This window comes from Ischnura elegans, chromosome 12 (genome assembly GCF_921293095.1).
Source record: "Ischnura elegans chromosome 12, ioIscEleg1.1, whole genome shotgun sequence".
NCBI lineage: Eukaryota > Metazoa > Arthropoda > Insecta > Odonata > Coenagrionidae > Ischnura > Ischnura elegans.
The window spans coordinates 48,377,180-48,401,029 of record NC_060257.1 but is presented as its reverse complement, the minus strand read 5'-3'; the positions used below and the strand labels follow the sequence as shown (position 1 = coordinate 48,401,029).

The 23,850-nt window shown below is 37.8% G+C and overlaps 1 protein-coding gene across 2 annotated transcripts in view; it reads left to right on the top strand.

Annotated features, from left to right (window-relative positions):
- LOC124168910 (protein obstructor-E) overlaps window positions 1-17,641 on the top strand; it is a 35,814-nt gene extending 18,173 nt beyond the window's left edge. The window contains exons 2-5 of one of the 2 annotated variants that reach the window (XM_046547297.1): window positions 10,946-11,155; window positions 12,933-13,121; window positions 13,735-13,945; window positions 17,135-17,641. In XM_046547297.1, the coding sequence (XP_046403253.1) occupies window positions 10,946-11,155; window positions 12,933-13,121; window positions 13,735-13,945; window positions 17,135-17,195 (671 nt within the window). In that variant the 3' untranslated portion in view covers window positions 17,196-17,641. Of the gene's footprint in view, window positions 1-10,945; window positions 11,156-12,932; window positions 13,122-13,734; window positions 13,946-15,493; window positions 16,635-17,134 lie in introns of those variants that run through there. The other variant, XM_046547296.1, reaches the window with a different exon arrangement.
- The last annotated feature ends 6,209 nt before the right edge of the window (window positions 17,642-23,850 follow it).

Here is a 23,850-nt window from a genome sequence, read left to right as displayed (position 1 = left end):
CCATATATTTTATCAAAATAGCTGTTCCTATATTTTTGGACAATAATATGATTCATAAATTAAATATGATTTTCTGAAAATTCTCGCTTTTACTAAATCAAGCGTTTTCCCATTAGGGTGACGGTTGTTGTGTGTTTTTATTTCCCGATTATTCATAGCGAATGTAAGTGCCTGAATGAATTGGTATATAATAACTCATTACGTTTGCTTTGTTGTCTTTTTCCCGACTCCAGCAGTCGGGATTTAATAAATGTGTGTGTTGTAAACTCGGAAGCGTTTCTTAGATGAATGTCTTTCGCTCGATAGTTAACGGAATGATAAGTTTCTACTATGGGTGAAAGAGTGAGTAGCGGCGAAGGTTGCGTAATAGCGAAGGGGGATTTAGATTTGGCATCTTGCGAGAGGGAAATTCAATGCAACATGCAACGCTGGTTTGTTGAGTTCGTCTACTGCAGGGCAATTTCCTCAACTCGCTTTCCTTCGGTGTAATATGCCAACAGTGGAGTGATTGATTTGGCAAACTAACGGAGAGGACGAGATTGTGTTTAAAATTTAATTTTTATCCATTAAATATTACATATTCCCTTCTTATCCTTTGCTAAATGTATTTTTTGGGTAACAGTTGCATACGTGGATGTTCACTCGAAGTTTTCATTAATGCATAGCGTTTCTTGACATTCATTTTTTTTGCAAGTCTCAGCGCGAGGTTTATTCAAGGTTTTTTTCTCAAGTTGGTTGGAGTTCTGAGGAAAGAAATTTTGTTGCTAAAAACGCACGCCAAAAAATGTAAAAGAGCATGTTTTCTGTAAATGCTTCTACATTCAAGAATTGAGGCTAATCGGTTACTCGAAGTTTCTCTTCATCTATGTCTTTCCTTCCTTCCTCACTTGCACTTATATTTTGCTTTCACTCTCAGGAGTTCATCAACTGTTCTAAGTTGGTATGTCATCACATTTGACTTTCTTGCATCAATAATTTCACTCATATTTTGTCGAAGTTGCTTAATCATTGGAAATATCTGGCGTAGCTTTCATACTGACGCGTGTTGTAAGCATTTTTAATTTTTGGCAATGATAAGTGTCAAAAGTTTCCCGCGCCTTACCTGCGAATTTATTATTCATTTCCTTTTAGGACGTGGTGTCTCAATTGCTTTTCATAAATTACATGCGGGGCGAAAGTTATTTTCTTTGAGTGATGATTTTAACACCATGCACAACGATTTCTATAGATAATTCATTTCGTGTTGCTGGTTTTTTAGTGCTTCCGTCCCTGACTGCAAATATCTTCCTGAGCAAATCACCTCAGTTAGTTACATGATTTCACTTCGAGACTTACACTGCACAAAATATTCAAACATTGAAATTAATAGCTATGAACAGGAAGAATTTTAAAGGAAGTGAGGTATTGATTGATTTTACGTTAATTTTTAATTTTTTCACAGTCAGTATTTGTCTTTATAGCATCATTTTGAAGAAACACTGTTTCCCTAGGTCTAACGGTAGACTCTCACATGCATCGATTTATGAATTTGCTTTTAATCGGTCTCCAATATTTATTCTTCTGAGATAAAAATATAGATATTCTTTCTGCATCACTATAGTTTATGATCACTAAGCCTTATCCACTCATTCATGCTTTGATGCTTGAAATATTGGACCGAACCGGACGACGAACCGATTGAACCGGACGCCAGTGCCATTTACTTTTTTATATCGGCCCACACATTTAGTCTGCCGTAATACTACCATGTTGTACCAGCTATAGCCAAAAGATTCTCCAAGGTAAGTGATTTATACATGAAGTTTCAATCGGTCCGTTTGGTCTTTTCATTGCATCATCCTTTTGGATTCATCATAATTCGCGGTTGTATCCCTGGGGATAGGCAACCCGCCAGACCCTCAGGGAGCCTGCCATCTTTGAAAGTCACCACCAGAGGGGATAAGACTGTGGAGAGGGAGGGGGAAGGTGATTTTTTTTCTTAAAGGCCACACGAGCGGAGAGAACTTTCACTTGTTATTGCCGGTCCCTCCTCCCCCCCTGCCCGTTTTTCTCGTCTGCTCTCGCGGCCTCCGCGATATTCCTGATCAACAGCCCACCCCACCCTTTTCCAACCTGCTTATCACGTCCTTTTCATCGGAAGACGTCGCCCGCCAACTCATCTTCACCCGATCACGCTCTTCCTCGTTCACTTGTCATTTCGTCACGCTTCGCCCCCACTCCACCTGTCCTCCTCCGTATGGGGTGTCATCCCCACATAAATTCCTCCTTTCTCCCCTACGCCCAATCATTTCCCATTCCCTGTGTCTCAGAATATCCATAAAATATGTTTGAACCCTCATGACTATTAACCTTTCTGAAGAGGTTTGTATTTTTGAGTGAGTAAATGTCAGTCAGATTCTTTTCACTTCCCTGTCAACGATGCACATGTTTGTGCTCCATGGCGCAACGTTTATTCGGACCTTACAGCTTGTTATTTCATGAATTTCGCATACATTTCATAGAATCATACGAAAATATTCACCCTTTTGAGGAGATTTTGGCTTTTAGTTAATGTTCTATTATTTACAATTTCATGTCAACGATTTATCTATTTGTCTTTTATCTTAAAATTTCAATGATAGCTTCACCGTTATTGCGAACTGACCGTGAAATTTCATACTATAATGAAGGAAAACATAAGAAAACTTGTTTCTATCCTACCTTCACAAGATTTTTTCAGGGATATCGTTTATTTCCGTTTTCCGAAGAAATTAATTTTAGTTGGAATTTGGCAGTAAGTCGTGATATTTTCCAGCAGTTAGAGAGTTACTGAGATCACTAAATTCATGAGAATTTCAATGATAATTTAAACACCTGAGACTGAAAGTCTTCGTTGAGAAATATTATTTTAAAATTTGACGTCTCGTGTTGTTTTTCTGTACCCTTCATTGATGTAAGTTTCATGGATAAATTTTTAGAAGGCATAGGGAATTGAATTGATTCATGGCTTCCTTTGAGTATCAAAAGAGAAATGTAGCCCGATACAATCTGCTTTGCGATTATTCCAAGTGCGTACGTGTGATTGGAAGTAATTATTGGCTTTCTTTGCTTACATAATGACTGAGGTTTCTCCAACCACCCGTAATACACAGCAAACGGCGGCGGAGCAGGAAGGAAAGACGATTCACATTCCTCCTGTTGCCTCTTAAACAGCTGTTGAGTAGACAAGAGATTGTATTTCTGGCATCTTTCCCTCAATGAGAATTTCCGCATTCGTCAAGTTTATGATACTCGATACATCGCGTGTTTTTTCTACCCATAAACAATCCCTATCACTTCGTGCCCATGAAATTTTTTTATCTGATACGTTTCGTAGCCTGATTTTGGAAATGCGACGCGCATTTTGCTGGTGAATGAACTATCCTTGGGTTTTTTTCTTTCAGTCTGATTCCATCGTTTCCAATTTGTTTTTGCCGACCTCCCGGTAAATCAGGATGTCATCATCAAATCTGATGGAATGTAATACATTGTGGCCTTCTGTAGGATGAGGCTGGGTATTAATCGTTTCCGGGCGTCGGCTTAGTTGGCGGAAACGGTGACATACTCAGAAGAGAATGTTTTCTGTGTCCTTGGAACACAAAAGCAGGGAGACTTGCCCTCATCCATTCCTCGTCTATACGTGTTTTCCCCTCCTGGTTGTCTAACCAACCATCCCTGCCTCACGCCCCCAGCCCTTGTGTTCGACTTCATTTATATTCTTATCCTTTCCCGGCGAAGGAAATTCGGGACACACTGCACCGTGCTTAACAGTCTCCTTAATCCTGCGTTGGAGAACATGGAACTCTGGAATAATATCAAATGTGACAATTAAACTTTTCTAAGTACATATTTCGTTGTTTTGGGCGTGATTTTATGGAATCAACTTGATGTAATTAATTGCAAAAAACTTTATTATTCCGCATAAACTTACTGTACGACCTAGGTTTTGATGTGGCACCAGATGATGACGTGCCACGTCGAAAACTAGGTCGTACAGCATTAAAGTTATGTGGCTTTATAAAATTTTTTTGCATTTCATTATTTTCAAAGAATGAAATCCTAATCTGAAAAAAAATGCTTATGAAATCTTTTCATGTTTGAAGTGGAGGAAATGCGGCATATCCATGATAAAATATGAACAACAAAAGTAACAATCTACCACACTTTAACATATAACTCCACTACCGACCATGATTTTGGCACTCTTTTGCTATCGAAACACCTTGAAAATGACATGGAGTGTCGGAACCATGATCGTGGTGAAGTTATGTATTTAAGTGTGGAAATTACTATTCGTAAATTTATATATTTTATCCTGAAACATGCTCTCATTGCGATTTGCATTCCTTTTTGAACGGAAATTACGGTAGACCAATTCCGCAAGTCATTACTTCAAGATCCTTAGGGGAGGATCTCCCTATGGATGCAGAAATGCAGGCCTTAATTTATTTTCAGCTCATTCTTGGTTGTCTTTTGTTCTAAAATTGCATAGTGAATTTTTATTTAGCATGAAAATCTTAACAGAAGTATCTTAACCAATTATGAATTGAAAATTATATGTCTGAAGGAATGGTAATCGTTGCTATCCCATTGAAGTGGATTTATTACGGTTAATGAAAGCTTTCATGAATCGCCACCCTGATTCTGCACCAAAGGCCATCATCAGGCTAAGATTGTGCGTAACAGCACACACCACTCCCTCTTAACCGGTCGCACTTAATCATTTTTCGCGAATAATTAACGCATCTTGAAATGTTTGTGGTTGAAAGAGAAAATATCCAAATAAAATAATTGAATTCGATGCATAAGCAAATGTTGGCAAGGGTCTTCTTTATGCACCCTTAAATGTTCGCAACATTGGTACGTGTAACAGGTCACGAAGAAGTATAACCGGTCAAGCGAGGGCGATGTGTCCTCTAAAGAGAGCGAATAAGTTTTGCTCGACCGGTCTTTTTTGGGTGCCGGACACTTTGAACTTATGCTACCATCTTAAAATTTTCAGGCTGTATAAAATAACCGTTATCAACATTTGCCCGTACCTCTTATTTGAAAATGTTTATCTTCCAATGATTTTCTCACATGTAAATCTAACCCTGCTTATCCTTAAAATTTCAAGATCACGCGAGTGATCTATCCCCAAAAAAGCCCGGTGAAGAGGGAAGTATTCGTGATCAAGCTTCGAATCCCGATCGTGCACTGGGGTTCAAAATTTCAATCAAATTTCTCTTTCTCGATTTCAACGTCTGGTCGCGTCTATTTCTTCTTCAGTCGAGTGGGTCGGTCTCTTCTTGCATCGTCATCCTCCATCTTATGTATACATTCTTTTAATATCCACTTTTCCACTCTCGTCTCCTCGCCTGAACCAGTTATGCGAGATGCCGGGGGTAGGGAAGGGGGTTTAGGCGGGAGGAGCGAAACGTTTTACCGTTAAATATGCCCGCCAGTCGATCACGGCACGCACGCGTGTCAACCAATCGAGGTAGATGGTTTGAAAGAGGCAGGGAAGGTGGGGAGATTGTCGCGCTCGTATGCTGGGACGCGTGCTGTGAGGGAAAGTAAAGGTCCTTGTACCACGCATTGCCTTTCTCTTTCGTTTCCCCTGAAGCTCATTCCTACCCGGCCTTCTCAACTTTTTTCTCTTCAACACTCCCATACTCGACGCGCTTATATTTATTCGATCGCGAGTTCTTTAAATGGAATGACTACTGCAGCTTTTGATCAGCTCTTTCTTAATCGCTTCATCCACATCTACGAGGTACCTTGCAAGTAACCATCAGGGTGTGTGGCACGGGGTGATTCCACACCAGGCTTGCAGCCCTCATCCTAGCCTAAATCAGACACGCGCTCACACAGGCCAAGCACACAGGACAGCGAAGTGCGGTCAGAGCAGATACTAGGGGAGTGCTAATGGCACGAAGATGCAACCATTCAAATATAACTATTAGTTATTAAAAGAAAACGAACAGTCAACTTAGTAAGTGATTAATGCATGAGTTATTGCTTACAGATATACCTTAATTTGTGTACATATCAATTATCCTCAGAATCATCATCTTCAGTGTTTTCAACGTCTCTCTATGGATATGAAAAAGTGAACATGCTCGTTACTGGGTGGTCAAAATCCCTCAGCAATTAATGTGTGATAATTGTGGTCGGTCGAATTAACGTGATCAATGGAGAGAGTCGAAACCTAAAAATGACGGTGACATCGAAAGTGGTCTATATTTTTAAGCTGTTTTTATCGAAGAACTGCTCATTCATGGTTCTGAGACGTTCAGCTGGATCAGTCCACCGTTTCGACCCTGAATTGCTTCTTTAAGGCCTCTGAAAAAAATTCACTACCACTTAAATGGAGGAGGTGGGGTTTAGTATTTTGATTTTAAGGAATTGAAGGGATGTTATTCTTGTTTATCGTGCGACGAAAGCGATGAGAAACTTGAAAGTAAAAAAATCCTGTTCGTTGTATCAAATGGACCTGGAACCATCCCGTCTTCAACAACTTTTTTCGCAAGTCCTCCAAAACTTGCTTCGGCGTGGTGGTTTTCTCCAGTGAGTCCTTCTACTTCACCTCATCCTCCGTGCTACCTCACACGAGGAGGAAAGAAAAAAGAAAGTAAAAGCGATTTTCTCGAGGAGCGCCGACTTGTTTCGTGTTTTGTCTCCCTCTCTCTCACTCTCCCCCAGTCAAATGGCCCCAATATTCTCCCCCAGTCAAATGCCCCCACACTCCCACCAACCCGGTCTCGAGGTTTCTGCCAACCCGTCTCGAGGTTCCCGCCAACCGCCGCCATCTTCCCACGGAGCCACCCGTGTGGAGTCGATCTAGAGGGGAGAGGGGGGGACAGGTGACATTTAGGATTTTGCACCAGCTCGTAAAATAATCCCCTCCCTCCATACTTACCCTCTTTAAAAAATATCTCGCTCGCCTTACCCGGTCGGTTAGGTAGGTTGGGGATGAGGAATAGCGAGATTCGAATGTCACTGGGGCAAAATGCTTTGCTTCAGCTGGTTATTTGGTGAAGGCCACCCGAAACAGCGGTCATTTTCGTCTTCCAAGTGGGTAGTTTGATTATGAAATCGGTAATTATAAAAAGATGGTGGGCGAAGAGGCTAAAATGTTGCTCGAAAACAGGTCATTTTCGCCACTCAAGTGAGAACTCTGGTTACGAAAGGGTTGATTTTGATTGAAGGTCGGTAGAATTTTATAATAACCTTCTCACTCTAGTGGTGAGAGTTGGCGATGAAAATAAGCTAGATACAAATATATTTGGGGAACATTGCTCTGATTTAACGAGTTATTTGGTTATGCCACCGAAAATTGGGGTCACTTTACTCATCTAATTTGATGATTACTGTAAATTTTGATCATCTCGTCCTAAATTGCTCATATCCATGCATAAATTTGTGTACATATTAATTAGCCTCAGAATCATCATGGGTTTTCACTTCTCTATGAAAAAGCGAGGATACTAATTCTTAGGTGCCCAAGATCCCTCAGCAACTGGTAGGACCTTACCTTAGGAAATTTCACTTCGTATTATTCCACGATGTGGAGTTTCTAGTGACTAACAGTCGTTTTTTACCTTAAATTCCAAGTCCCTGCAAGTTTTTGTTGGTAAGGCCTTATTCCTACGGTGTCCTTCGCGAGACAGTCACTATATTTTACAGTAAGGCCATCTGAGATGTTGCATCTCTTCTGGATGATGCCGCCAACGGCTTCGACTGTCGATCGCCGGCCCCCAATCTGGGAGGAAATAAAAAAATATTTTGATCAGTGGGAGAGACTATCGATGTTGTGGATGGGGAAATCAAGTGTATCCACGGTCGGCTCTCAGTTTCGGGCGGGAAATGTGTGTCGGGCATTGACCTTAAAAAGTTCCCATCTTTTTTTTCCTGGTCATTTCTTTCATTCACTCTCTCAAGCTTAAACCGCCAGTGTGAGACGCGATGATTTTTTTTTTCAACTGACACTTTTTTAAAAATATTCCTAGAAGCTGGGCCGTCCGTTTAGTTTTGAAATCTGTCACATTTTCTCTACCGATGCATACGGTCACTGAGTTATGAATTCGAATTTTGCCGAAAATGATATAAATAAAATCTCTCCATCCTCTCCATCTTCATTCCACCATTCCTGTGAAAGGCCCCTTCTGTGAAAAGTGATTTCAAGCTTTACAGTGCAATGTTTACTGGTTGCAGCGTTGTGTTTGATCAAAACTTTTGACACGTGTGATAAGTATCTGCTCTAGTTTGTCGGCATGCGATGCGCGACTCAGTATTTTATGTCACGCGACTCTAGTTTGGCGTGGATCTGTATTTTGATCGCTATGCTTTCACTCCGTATTTTGCCGTTTTAATTTGTTGGAATAATTTGAGACACTCGTAATCTGTGTCTGCTAGAAGCTTGATTTTCATTCTAGTTGTTGGGGTTATATTTGAACCAATCTCTCCGAGCGAAACATATTGGATTAGCTGAATGACGGTGCGGGAAATTCGTGTGGAATGGACACAAAAATAATCTTTGAGACTAAGAAGCTTTATTTTTGGCTCGTGAACGAGGATCTGCAAGTTCTAACGACAGAAAGTTTTGTCCACTGAACTTTCATTAAGTCTTCTTATGTATTGTATTCCCTTCCAAAATTTAGTTAGAAAATATATACGTGTCTGAAATCACAATATACATTGTAATAGTAATCTGACTTGGTTAAGAGCATATTTACATTCCTCTCGGTGCTGTAAATTAGTTTTCCTTTATCAACCGCAAATCGTTCATATCTAAAGGCCTGGTTACACGGTACATTAACATGCACGAGTTAATGTCTGTTAGCATGAATGACTTTTGTGGACCGGAACGGAACATGAACGAATGCATGAACCAAATTAAAACAGCTTCTATTTTCCGTTCATGCGTTCGCGCAAATTGGGTGGTTACACGATTCATTTTCGTCTTCATTCACGCGTTCATACATTTAGACATTAACCCGTACGTGTTACCAGGCCTTAAGATGCAGATGTAAATTGTAAAAAATATAGGTGCGCGTGTCGAATCTTAAAATATATTTCTTACTTGAGGAATCCATGATGCTTTCGTAATAAAATTATTTCGACTACCGGAAGCTATTTTCTCCGTCGTTAAACAAGAGGTCTCTCACCGCTGTCGTCTTCGAGTCGCTGCTGTGGGAAAATACGGAAGCGAAGGGTGTCGTGTGTACCAAAACGGAAAAGCGAAAATCCCTCGTCATTTCCGACAACAACTCCACGTGACATACCTCAAGTGGAAAGTTTCTGAGGCGCAGAATCGCTTCAAAACGCAGTTTCCCTCCAAAAACGATCTGTCAGCAGATTTCTAACCTAATCAACCGAAACCAAGTATTTTTTCTCTCTCATGAAGAATGCGAAAATCTGAGTTCTTTATTTTTTTCAAAAATACCTCAACGCATATATCGAAAATACTTTTTTTTAGATGTTAGTTGAAAGAAAAAAGGCCAGGATAAAATTCATGGTTGTTCTCAGAGTGATTTAAATGCTCAATGTGCTTAAATATCGTGCTTTCTTGATTTATTATTTCGGTCTTATCACGTATAGGAATTTGGCAAGGTCCTTTAGTCATAGAGAACAGTCTATATTAGCGCATTTCAAGAATTTTTGATTAAACGACCCTGAAAATTCTTGAACCTTATTATTAAAGCATACGAAACTACATTAGAATAATTTTTCCTCTCTGAGGGTGAAATGTCCTCTTAATGAGTGCAAAGAAAATGAAGTTGAGTCATAACATACCCATAACTGCCACCCATTTTTCATTTTATTTTTTAGCTTATCCATTTTTTAATTATAAAAAGCGTGACCCGTAGGCATAGATTGAAGGTAGGAATTACTATTAACGAAAATTCGTGTTCTTCATTTGTTCTCATGATCGTGATAATGTTCTCAGGTGTAAATGAGGTTAATTAAGTATAGCGAGAGAGCAGTAATCATGTTGTTCGCCTTGTATAAATGTGATAGTAGTCGATTGAGGAAGGAAAGTTATGATGATGAGAAGAGTTTATTGCGTAAGTTAGGGATCTCGACACCGTTTACGAAATATCATCGATTGGTCGATCTGGTAGCCATCGGTTGAGGCATAATTTAATTTTTATTTACGAGAATTCCTCTCCCTATTCCTCTCACACTCACAAATTCACACGCGTCCAACTCCTGGCTTTCCTTTACTTTCACCTTCATTGCAAAACCGCTCTCCTATTTTCGAGTTCACGTTTCTAACGGGCTGAATTGGATCGATTTCCTCCGAACTTGGCATGAACCGAGCAGTCGCGTGTGAACAGGAGATACGGAACAGTTTTATGGTGAAATTCATACATTGACTCATCATGGAGATTTGGTCGACAGGATTATTATATTTCTGTGCATCTGTTACATAATGCTTTTTTAATCTTAAAGTTAATGTCAGTCCTTTGTCTGAAGCGGAAATGGCATTACATTCAATTTATTTAGTCTGATTTTATGTACCAGTCTTTAGTGTAACTGTTTGCCTATGTAGCTTCTTTATCGCTTATTATTGATTCGTAGCTAATGTGAAAAATGGAGATTTATGAATGGATTTAACAAATTCATCTTTTCTTTGCCGTGAAATTTGTTCAATGTGTTAGTGGAAGTTAAAATAATTAATCCATTACTAGGTTTCTTGTGATTTAAATGAGCATAACCCTGGTTTGCTAACGTGGTTACGTCTTCTGGTTGAAGTTATAAATCCTGGACATTTAGCTATATTGTAAAGATCAGGTTGTGCTCATCAAACATCAAAAGTGAACCTTAAACATTTTAACTACTTAGTTTACTTAGTACTAATTTACTATAGAGGAAAGGTTTCTCTCATTAAATCCTGAAATATTTGAGTGTTAACTGACGTGTTTTTTATTTCTCGTTACAGCTTTTGCCCAAGAGAACTTCAAGTGTCCCGATGATTACGGATTCTATCCTCACTCGTCATCCTGTGACAAGTACTGGAAGTGCGATGGTGGTGCGGCCGAGCTGAAGACTTGCGGCAATGGTCTTGCCTTCGATGCCTCAGACCCGAAATACCTGACGGAGAACTGCGACTACCTTCACAACGTCGACTGTGGCGACAGAAAGAATATCGGTAAGAGTTTCAGTTTAGAGTTATGTATTGGGTACAGATTTTATTGGTGGAGATGAAAATTTATCCTAATGAAGTTCTAATGTGGGACCATCGCAAGGGCGGATTCTGCATCAATTTGGGGGGGGGGGGAGTCATGACCTAGGTCTGGGGAGCATAGAATCCCTCGGGAGAGAGGGCCGTTTTTACAATAGGGAGTGCTACGCTGTACGCTAAATACAAATCAAACTTTTCTTACGTTTGGAACTTGTAGTCTTGAATTTTCATGTGAACTCCCTTTACTTCTTTACAAGGATACAAAAACTATTAAACTAACAAAATTTTTAAAATTTTGATAAAATTTAGGGAGGGGTCATGACCTATGTGACCCCCCTAAATCCGCCCCTGGGATCATGGATAAGGTTCAAATACTTTCTACAGTAGTCGTAAATGCCTCTTACTCATGAATAATATGTCTATATCTTTACCTATCACCGCTTAATTTTTCGGAGGTTTATCTGCCGATTTGTCACTGAATCTGGCAATATTCAGTTTTTTTACGATTGGGAACACGTATTGAGATCGAAAATGAGTAGAAGCTTTCACGTAACCCAATGCTCAGTGAGGTGCCTCGCTTTGTAACTTTTTCTCGGAGCAAATTTTAATACTCGCCAGAATTTCCGATCCCATATCGTAATTGGAAATATAATTGCATCCGAATCGGTTACCTTTCATGGGAGTTATTGCCAAAAATGTTAAAAACTCATTGATTTCATTGACTTGATGACATACCTCGACGCACGTCTAGGTAATTTTTGCGCTGATTAGGCAACCCACAACACTTAGCCAACTTTTGTGTTGTTCCCCATGACCTGAAAAAGTCATTTTTCGGTTGCAGAATTCATGGCAGGAAATATAGTGGAGACAAATGGGCGTTGGGATGTCCCTTGACAATGCCGTAGTTGTTCATTGAATGCAATGAGAAAATTGAGAATCCATTAAAATTTGCATGCTAGTTACAGTATAATCAAATATCTCTCCATTACTTTCACTTTTTAAGCCATAACTTCTATAACATCGATCGGAAAAAAGTGCCATCTTCAGATTGTGAACTGAGGAAATGTAGGAAAATTCGGTGTATTGTGGGTTGCCTACTACGTGCCAAGATTACCTCATTTGCCTAAGCTCATGTCATTGATTAATAATAATCTTAATTTATATCTGACTGATATCTATTTCCCAAATATTTATTTTGAGGTTTTAGTCTAAATTTCTCTGGTGAGGTTTCTCAAAGAATTAGACATTAACTGACATTTACTGGAGCAATTTATATATGTACAACAGATGTGGTTTGACAATATTCGCTGCGGTTAAACATTTTTTCAGAGGAAAAGGAAGAAAAACAGGGCACCAGAGTGTTCACTGTGGATGTATTTGTGATGATCAGTGTATATTGTGTATCCTTGCTATAATATTCTTTGATATTTTTTAAGATTCTAATATCCTGTAGATATCCTTGAAGAATCAACGCTGAAGACTTATCCTTTAAATTTAGTAGTTGATCTTGTATACTACATGAGAAGTGAAGCCTAAAGGTGAGGCCCAGCTTTCACCTTTTGAAATTAATGAGTTCTTGTCAGATGAAATACTTGGACATTCTAATGCATGTGTTAATTGATGAAGTCTTCTCGGGAAATCAGCCGAAAATTAATTAATTATTCACTGGCACAAAAGGTATTCTGTTGCAACTTTGATGTCACAGAAATCAAATCTTAACTTTCACGATTCTTTTCTCTTTCAGAACCCGCAATTGGCACAGCTCACTGCCCCCGTCTGTACGGTATCTTCGCCGATGAGAAGAAATGCGACACCTTCTGGAACTGTTGGGATGGTGAGGCCAGCCGTTACCAGTGCTCTCCCGGACTTGCTTATGACAGGGAGTCTCGTGTCTGCATGTGGGCTGATCAGGTTCCTGAGTGCCGAAATGACGGTGAGAAGACCTAAAATTTTTAATTGATTGATCATTTTCAGTTATGTTCCATTATCCTTGCTGCATTTATTTTTTCATGCCATTTGCTGGGAAATTTTTATGCTGTTGATTGAGGCCATATTGTTGTTTCAGTGAGTTCAGTAATTAATATTTGAAATGTATATAAATTGAGAATAAATAATGATTTTTAGAGACCCAATGAAGAGCTTAACAATGTGATGATTGCTTATCCGTTGGCCATACGACATGCTTTCTTGAGGTACTTACTTTATGCGAAAGCAGTCGTGCCTGCCTCCTTAAAGGTGAAGCTTTATTTTAGTTGTTTACATACTTTGGCAATAATTTATTTCTTAAGAAGTCAAATGCATTTGAAGTACAGTAGTCTTGTCTGTTGAAGACAAAATTAAGATGTGTTCCACTTGGTACCATTCGTTGAGAGTAGGCTGATGCCAATGCTGGGTTTCTCTAAACCGTTCCCTCATGTAGCAAATGACCGCAGCGGTGTGTCACCTTCTTTAAATACCATTCCATTGTATGGAGTTTATGTCACAGGGTTTGATTATCATATTCTCTGTATTGTGCCACTCACTCTGTCATCTTTATTTGTGAACAGAGGTTGCTGGAGGTTTCTCCTGCCCTGCTGCTGGAGAAATTGCCAACAGTGGAACTTTCTCTCGTCATGCTCATCCTGAAGACTGCCGCAAGTACTACATCTGTCTTGAGGGAGTTGCCCGTGAGTATGGTTGCCCCATTGGCACTGTCTTCAAGATTGGTGATGCTGAAGGCACTGGTAACTGCGAAGATCCCGAGGAAGTCCCAGGATGGTGAGTTTTCTTTAATTTTTTTTACCACCATTTATAAAACCTACTTTTGCACTTGAGATATGCTCATAGAGTTGTCATTCCATTCTGTAACTTGAGAAAGCCCATCATCTTGGTAAAATGCTGTATTTTACAAGTGTGTGGAATAATTTACAAATTTTAAATATTCTGCCATGGAGTTGATCATTTGATTTTCATTTTATGGCTGGAATGCCTATATATTATTTCAAGTAATAATTAAGGTTCTAGTTTTCTAAGCATTTTATTTGGGGCTTATTATTTTTGACCCAGGCACAGTCAACTTAACAAATTCAGATGCATGCAGGAGAATGAAATCTGTACTGACAAGGGATTGAGGAGTTTGACGTGTTTCCTCATTTACTTCTCTTCATCTATCAGACTTTTTACCATTTATAATAATTTATTCTCTTTAAAATAGATAGATATGTATATGAGAATATGGAATATTCTCATATATCTGAGAAATATGAGAGAAATGGGAATCTTCATATGGGTTTTTTTTATATAAAATGCCCCAATGCCCTTTCAATTGATAAGCATATATTATTCAGTATCTCAAATTTAATTTTTCCTGAATTTTAATTTAATTGCAAGTGCTTGGTGATGCAAGAACTAAGTATCAGGGCATTAAATTCACTATAAATCTCAAAATATATGTTGAAAGGTATTACTTACATTTACTAGTATCTAAAATATAATTTAACCTTATAATTTACCCAGAAAATTCTCATATTTATTGGGTCATTTATCTTAAATAACTGATTTTTGTCCAAGCAAAACTATGCTCCCACGATATCTAACTGGATATCTGGACTATCATAGCATTGTTAACCATAACAATCAAATTTAATTATTTCCTAACATGAATGAAAATAGCATGGCATATACATGCATATTTTATTTTCATATAAGCACATTTTAACAATTGTAATGCATTTGAATGTTTTAATGATTAACAAAGATATTTTAGATGAGTGTGCTCAATTAGTTTCTTGTCATGTGGTATATAATGGACTGCCATAAATGTTCACATTTTACCATTAGAAAAGAATCCATCTATTCACACTTATATCTAATTAACTTTTCTTTTATATGTATAATTTCATTTTGGTGATTTGCCTAACCCCTTCTGAACTGTCTTATATACTCGAAAATAATGAGAAAGGCTCATAATCATCTTCTCTATGTATACTATAACTTTTCCTCATCTATTTTTGGTTTGTTTTCTTCCCTTGACTATTGTTTCCTAACATAAATGTCACCCATTTTCTGTTTCTGATATTTTCACAGTTAAAGTTTCACTCCCTTCATATCAATGTTGAAAATTACCGAATTGTACCAACAAATTTTTCTCCTTTGGATGTCATTAAACAATATTATTTTCATAAATGTATCAACACTTCAATGATAGGTATCATTTTCCGCTACCTCATTTGGCATTCATTATAATAGTATATTTGTAAGATTCGTTTTTGGAATAAATCATGAAATGCTAAAAATATGTATACCCTCGGTGCTGACCAATAACAGTGAGGACTATTATGGCGACCTGGATCTGAAGAGCATCCGCAAGAGCGAACTCCTCGCTGGACTCCAAGGAAACAACAGCCCACCCAGGAATGTTCCTGCTCCCAAGAATGCCAAGCCTCGTCCATCATCTTCCCAATCTCGCTCATCTGGTCCTTCACCCCAACCCGCCATTGCATCCCGTCCTGCCCCCTCCAAGGCTGATTACGATGATGCCGCCTAATTATTTTAATTCAGTTGAAATATTTTTGTGACTCTCTAAGGTCACTCAGTTGACATCTCTCAACTTAATTTCAATGACATGAGTCCAGTGTCCGTCAATATATATGCCTCCAGTGCCTCTAACGACGTGGATTGCTATCATCATCAAGGAGGCAAACCCAACTGCTGCTCAACAATATCTTCAAATTCATGTCCGATTCTATGGATGCCGATGTTCCGTTCACGTGAATGTGGGCAGACGTGGATGTGCAGTGCAGTTCCCCTCATCTGATTTGACGGCTTTGGGGCGACAATTATAGTTATGGACCCTTTAGGATGGAGTACTGTGAGTGGCATATAGTTCATGGAAGAACCATTACAGCAAAGACTCTGGATGTTGTTGCTAAGTTTTGAATCATGCACCATAATGTGTGGATTAAAATTCCTGGGAGAAAAGATTTTTGTTATTAAATTATGGCCTAAATGACGGATAATTCCAAAAACTTATTTGTAACTTTATTAGTCTCATGCCACAGTTTGAAAATGTTATTACTATCAGGGAAGCATTAAAAAATAGATATGCTAATATTGAAATTACTAAAGCTAGAATAAATTATACCCATAGTTTTGTATCACATTGTTTCCTACGAGTCTGTTGTTTATTTTATTTTTTACTGTTTCTCTAGCTCTGTTAATTTTCATTCTGTGGTATAGAGTTTTAATGAAAAAAAATTGTTTTAATAAGAAAATAAAAATTGCCAACTAAGGTATTGTTAATATACAAGGTTGCATAAAGAAAGGATTTGTGTTATTAATGAATAATACAGGTCCCTTAATTTAAAAAGATTCCTTGTTCACTCTTTTTGGAGTTGAAAAATGTAAACATACACCATCAGTCATGAATAACTCAAAAAATATAAAATAAAAATAATATTTGGTGTTACATTAGTGCTAATTATTCCATGGTATGAATATCCACCCTCTGATCCCTACTTTCCACTGAAAAACTTGAATTACCGCACTGGTAATGTTTGCACATATCATAGAACAAAATTATCGAAAACTTACCCTTATATTGTGAATCTTATCTGTTCTTACTCACTAGAAGGCATGAGTAACCTTTTTCTCTTGTTTAAGTGTTTCTTATGTCTTGTATTAAACTTTCTCATCCTTAACATTTCCTTGGGATTATTAGGAGGGAGATGAGTGTATATTAATGGCAATTCTGTGAATCTTTCTGTCATTAATTGTAAAAATATTTCTTTTCTGCTATAATTAACAATGCTCGTGCTCTTTATCTTTCCTTATTAGCTATCGTGCCTGTTGTCCTGTTGGTATGTAGATCTTTGCCCCAATAAGCTAAATGAATTATGCTTGTCTTCATTCTAAAATTTCATCTCACACTTTGGTTTCTTTGCTGCTTGCCCATTCTCTGATCTGCAGTGAGGACTATTATGGAGACCTTGATGTGAAAAAGCTGCAGAAGTTGGGACTGAGGAAATAATTCATTGACTCACCCAAAACTGAGCAAGCGTCTTCAAGGATCTATTGAACCATTCCAGCACAGTTTCATTATGGCTTCTCAGCCACGTTCATTTTCGCAGCAAGATGTATGAATGGTTACTTGAATTTGGAGCCACCTCATGACTACAATTTCATATTTATAAAATGGTAAGATTGTGTAATTGTTTATGTTGTGTGAGAATTTAAAATTATTCACACAAGTCGCTGACCAAAAAATAAAGTAGAGAAAATGAATCGATGAGACCTTAAGTAACCAATCAAAGTGCAGATTTTAATGTTGCTGCATGACTCAGGACTATCACATACATGCATTAAGTAATAGTGTTGCCAACTTATGGCAATATGTCCACTTTTTGTGCACATATGAAGTTAATGATGAGAATGATTATGTTTGTGTTTTGTAAATAAAAATTTATAATTAATAAATATGCAACAGTTTAATTTACTACTAGGATAAGGCAGTTGGCCAATAGGTAACTTAATAAAATAAAGATAATTGTAACCCTATTTTGGGCCATTGGTGGATATAAGGTGAGCTGAAGGGGTGTTTGGCCTCTCTCTTAGAATCCTGAAACTTGGTTATCATAAGCATAGTTCGTCATGGCAAATAGCTCCTGAATACTCTAAAGGCACCAAAAAAGTAGTGAACCACTCCGCCGAAAGAATGAGTTTAATCAGTACATACTGGGAACCCTGATAGAATAGTATGTAATGACCCTTTCATCCTTGTCTTTTGAGCTGCAATTTATCTGATAATATATGCTGTCAATCGGGAAACCAATGCTGGATCAACGTTATGAATAAGTCTGCCCCCTCAAAATATAGCAGATAGTATTTATGAAAAATTTTCATGAACTTGTTCAAAATTTGATTTAACCAAAAAATGTTGACAATGTGGCCAAAGGAATGCAGAAAACCTCAACACGCCACTGAAGTTGTTTGCCATTTTGTAGATAAAATGTTTATTAAGCTCACTGACGATCATTTGATACCAAACTTTCTTTATTTCCCCAAAGATGCTTATTATTTTTTCCCACCTAGATTATTGGACAAAAGACAGTGGTGCTGATAAGGAACCAAGGGGAGGCAGTCGAAACTTCTGTGGGTCCAGTGTAGTTGAAAATCTGTTGGCTTTTAGGATAACTTCTTCGTACAGTCATTCTTATGATGACAGTTTGTGAGTGATTCAACTTGCCTCCTCAGGGCTGAAGAGATCTGAAGATGCAATATTTTTTAAGATGCTAGGGGAAAATGGGGCAAAACCGACCGGTTAACCTTTTTTCATTTAAAACTTGATCATTCTGTTGCTAATATTCTTTTAAATGTGGTTAATAGTAACATTTATACATATAGGGTGTAGAATATTAAAGTAAATGCATTTTATTATAGTGATTACATATATTTATGATTTTTTTTCAAACATTGACAAAATGACGATTTTGCCCCATAGGTGGGGCAAAACAGACACCCATTGAATTTGCATTTACAAAAGCTTTACTGTACAATTTTGAAAGATTTATTTTAAAAACACTCTTTTAACACATGTGTGATATTTCTGAACATGAAATAGTAAATTGATATGAACTTATGTACATAAATCACAAATGACATTGTCATGTTCTTCTTCACAATTTGGACACTCCTCGTGAGCCCACCCTTTGCAGTTCAAACATTGTATTCAACCCTCTTTATTCTTGGAACCGGTATACAACTCATTGCAAAATTTGCAAGCCTCCTCATCTCCTTCGTCACAATCATCCCTATCTTTAAGAGAATCCAACCTCTGTTGGTCCTGCCCCACTCTCCGATGACGGTTTTGCCCCTCGACACACAACATCAGAAATATGTCAATACAGGCGTATCCATAATCAACTGCTCGGCTACACGGGCTTAAAACACAACTAAAAACACTAAATTATCATATTAACTTACCGTAGGTAAATCAGATCGGCATTGTAGCTGCCAGATCCAAAACAAACGTAATAAAAATCATTAAGAAAACTGTATTAAATTCGAAAAATTCACAGAGACTAAACGGCGGTCACTACGCAAACGAAAACAAGCTAGATCTGCTGGTAATGGCGGCCACTTCAACTAGCATATAATGTTGCTGCTTGAAAGCAACAACTACCGGGTGATTTTAAAGGGGTCGGTTTGACCCACCCAATCGGTTTTGCCCCTCTCGCCCCTACATATTTCCTAAAAAAAATTGCAGTTGGAATTCATGTATAGATTTTATTTCATACACTGTGAATGCCGTGCTATAACATGGGAAATGAAGTCAATGTCAGTCAGTACAGTTTGTTTTAAAACAAAGTTACAGTTATCACGTGCAATTTGCCTGCCTGGTGATCATTTGCCTGGTAGATAATCATATTAACATGAAACTTACTTTATTCTCATGTGAATAATTTTGGCAGATATAGATTTTTCCTTCACCAAGTGCCCTTTCCAATAGTAAAATTGCCGTTTTGCTTGTAGTCAAATTCAATCAATTTTCTCTCAGTTTTAGAAAATTTATGACATATCCCATATTAATTGAAATTTGTTGAGTAATTTTAAAAGTAACTCAATTCAAACCTTGTGCACTGGTCAAATTTTTTTTCTTGATTTGCGGTAAACATCTAGTAAATTTTAGTAACCTTATGAGAGTCTTGTTGGGAGAAAGAAATACATAAATCATGTGCAAATTTCCTTTGCCTTGAGTTATCAACCCTGTGGGGTGCTAAGGTGTGGAGCAGAGGTAATTTGCACTTCAGGGGTGTGTGAGTATTTGGTAGGCCCCTTTTGACCCCTCAAAGATGAGTAAATCTTCAAGTATTGAAGCTGCCCACTCCCTGATAACTAGAGATATCATGGTACTTCATCTCCATCTGCGATATGGTACTAATTTACTTAGTTGATTTTTCTAATTTTACATTTAACTTAAGTATAAAGTAAAAGAGGGAGTTCTTATTTTCGTGTTTTCCTGTAAAAAATTGCATTTATGTTTAGCCTTGGGAGAGAGGACAATCCTACAATGTAATATGTATGTGTGTGGTAAAACCAAGGAGGTTGTAAATATCTGGAGATATTGTTTCCGAGTTTTTGGCGTGGTCAAAGTTCTGCTGTCTTAGTTTGATAATTTTTAGACTTAGTCTCCGACTGATATTTTGAGGTGGGTAAGTTTTGTTCTGAAAATGGACTACATTAAGTGAAAAATGCAACCATAATCATTAGTATTTTGCCGTTGATTGTCATAGGTTTTTTTTCCATCATTCGCAATACTTCTATCAATGTATAAACTCTGTGTCTTTTAGCCACTTTGCTGGTGGGGTTATTCTTGATAATAGACTTTATTACTGTAATTGCCAGATTTCCGTTCCCTATAATAAAATTAAATACCAGTATAAGTGCAGGTAAATGACTAGTTTACCCTCATAAAATTTTATTTTTCCCCGGGAAAATATCTTTGAGTCATAACTTCACGAAGCCTGCAATGAAGTAAGAAAAAAAGGTTTAAATTGTGCGTTCCATAGGTTATTTTAATGTATTTATGAGTTATGACCAAAAATTTCACCAAATAGTAAGATTGGCCCTAATGGAATTGTCATTGTTTTGGTCAAAGTGGGCGTGGCTTGTCCTACCCAAGCACCCCCATTCCGGCAACACTTCGCTCCACGCTCGAAACCAGTGGTGCCCCCTCAAGTTATTTACTACCTCCTTGGGTAAAACAAACTGTGTAAATGAGGTTTTTCTTTGTGTCATCTCAGTCTTACACTTACGAACACATTTTCTAGGACCATTAATGTCCATAAGTGAGAGGTTTCACTGAGTACTACATATTTGGGGAGGGAATATGGAAAGCATAACTTGGCTTTCTCTCTTATTGGTGCAAATTCCAAGAGAAATTACTATGCTGTCATCCTTGTGCATTGCTCATGCATATAAAAATGTTTGGTGGTAAAGGGGAGAGAGACATGAAATTCTGTACTATGTATTGAGTGTCGTGTGTATTGATCCATGCTTTGCTGCCATTTGTTATGTAGTTTCATATTATGCTCCTGGCAGGGGCGCAGCTAAGAATTAAGGGTAGGGGGGATTACAGGCGCAACTAATACTTAGGAGTGTGGGGGTATTGCATACCCGCCAGGGTAGAGGGAGTTGCGAGAGGGGGGGGGCCCTTTTCTAGAAAAATTTTAAGATTAATGGTTCAAAATGGCGAGTTTTACGGCTTTCTGGGGGAATTTGATTAATCCTAACATTATTCTATAAGTAATACTGATCCAATAATGTAAAATGGATTAATCTTAAATTCTCTGAGCTCTGGGGGGGGCGGGTTTTATCACCCAAAACCCCCTTGCTGCGCCACTGGCTTCTTGTAATTCCATTATATGCTTAAGAAATAATCCTATCATCTTTTCTCGGACAATATGGTTTCTACTAAACATAAAAAAGTTTCCTCCTAATGTTTAATCAGATATTGACATTTTAGCATAAATTTTAGCAAATTCAATGTGCATTCGTACATGGCTAAACAATGAAAAATTACATGTGTATATATATTTTATCAAAGACCATCAGACAGTTCTACTACCAATCAGAATTCATAATTTCTTCTTTAATCAAACTTGAAAATACTTATTTACTATGATAAAGTCTCTTTTCTAAGAAAGTATAGACTCCAGCATTTGCATTAAGACAAATGTGGAGGTGGATTGAAAATTCAGCTATAAGACTGGAAATTGAATAACTCATATTGTTGTTGTGAATTTATAGGATTGAGCATCTTCTGATGATAGAGCAAAATTTTGAAAAAAATATTTTCATAAGAGAACATTGTGTATAGCAAGTCTTGTTGAAGTTGATGTATGTATCAACCCACTCACTTCAATAGGAATGCAATACAGAGCATTTCTATGGAATAGCAATTTAGGGTTACATATTTGTGTCAAACCAGGGCCTGGAAGAAGGAAACCCAGTTCACTTTGTCTACTGCTGGTCTTGTCATAGTGAGGTAAGAGGTCATGACTTCTATCTCAGGGTAAGGGTTCAAGATCAGCAAGGTCCTTAAGGTCCTGATAATGCAAAATCCTGGCTGAGACTTAAAATTAGCTGCTGCATACAAGAAAGACGTGTTGAAGATGGAGAGGAAGAGGGCAGCAATGCATGTAGGGACATGGAATGTTAGGGCAGTAATGGGGGCAGGTAAGCTAGAAAATATAAAAAAATGAAATGAAGAAAGGAAGATTGATATTTTCAGACTGTGTGAGGTATGATGAAGGGATAGGAGGGACCACTGGAGTTTGAAGTGGTGGACATAGTGGACAAGGAGAGAAAGATTTTAGATGAAACACAGAAAAGACGGAGGGTTTGGATCGAGCAAATGCTGAATGGGAATTTACCGGTAGAATATATTAATGCCTACTCAACCCAGTTTAGGAAATTTTTGCTGGTGTATTGTTACAAGTGTGGCTAGGAAGTTTGTGTTACATTTATAGTCATAGGCAGATTTAGGGGGGGGAGGGGCATGTGCCCCCCCCTAATCCTGCCCCCCCCCAGACTCTTAAAAAATAGACAAGATTTTTAATGCAGTTATCATCATGCTGGTTTTTTTTTGTATTAGGGAGCCTCAATCACGTAAGCCTTGAGCGCAAGTCAAGAAGACAGATTTGCTGGTCATTGATTGTCCACTAGTCAGCAATTGAAAGAAATCATCGCCCAAGTGGGAAAGGGGCTTGAAAACTGTCGTTAGTATACATTTAACTTGTTAATGTTTCCATTTTAATAACCTTCATATTAAAATAAAGGGAATATTTTGTACAGAAATTGCTATATATTGTTTTTAATCTAAAATATTAGAAGACTAATTAGCACATGCAAAGGCTATGATAAGATATATTTGTGTATGTTTTATTAACAAATAAGGTGTATTATTACATATTTGATGACATATTGTGCATGTGAAAGCTAAAGCAGCAAAATTTGAAATTTTAAAAAGCATGTGCACAATCAGCTCAGACTGCAAGTGGAATCCATTGTGAGTGTAACCCATCATAAACTGTGGTCTTGCGTGTAAGGGAGGTTAATCCAAGGGTCCAGCATCCCCCCAAAATGAGTATTTAGGCATGTCACTGCTTCCTGCTGAAGGTACCTATTTTAAGAAAATCTAGCGTATAGGATGAAAGCTTCATGAGGCTATTTTTTTAAGATCAATTTGCAGTTAAAAAAATATTTACGTTGGCATTGTTAATAGGTAATAATAATAATAAAATCTTATAACATCTTAAATCTATCTATCTCGTTGGCATAAAATTCACTATGTATTTTATGTGAGCTGATATATTGGCCCACCACACTTTTTATTAGAGATGCAAAAGCCATACAAAAAATATTGACTCGCTGAACTAAGAAGGTTAAATAAATATCTAACATACATTCAGTGAATATCATTCTCAAGAAACTCCTAGACAATGAGACCTCTTTTCTACCTCATTAAGACAATGAACAACTATAGAGGAGGAGTGAGAAAAGATGAGTCATTAATGAGGAGAAGATATTTTCCTTCCAGCCATAGCAATTAGTCAGAGCAAAAGGAATCAAACTGATGAAAAAGAGCTTACTGATATCGTTGGAGGTTACAATTACACAAATAA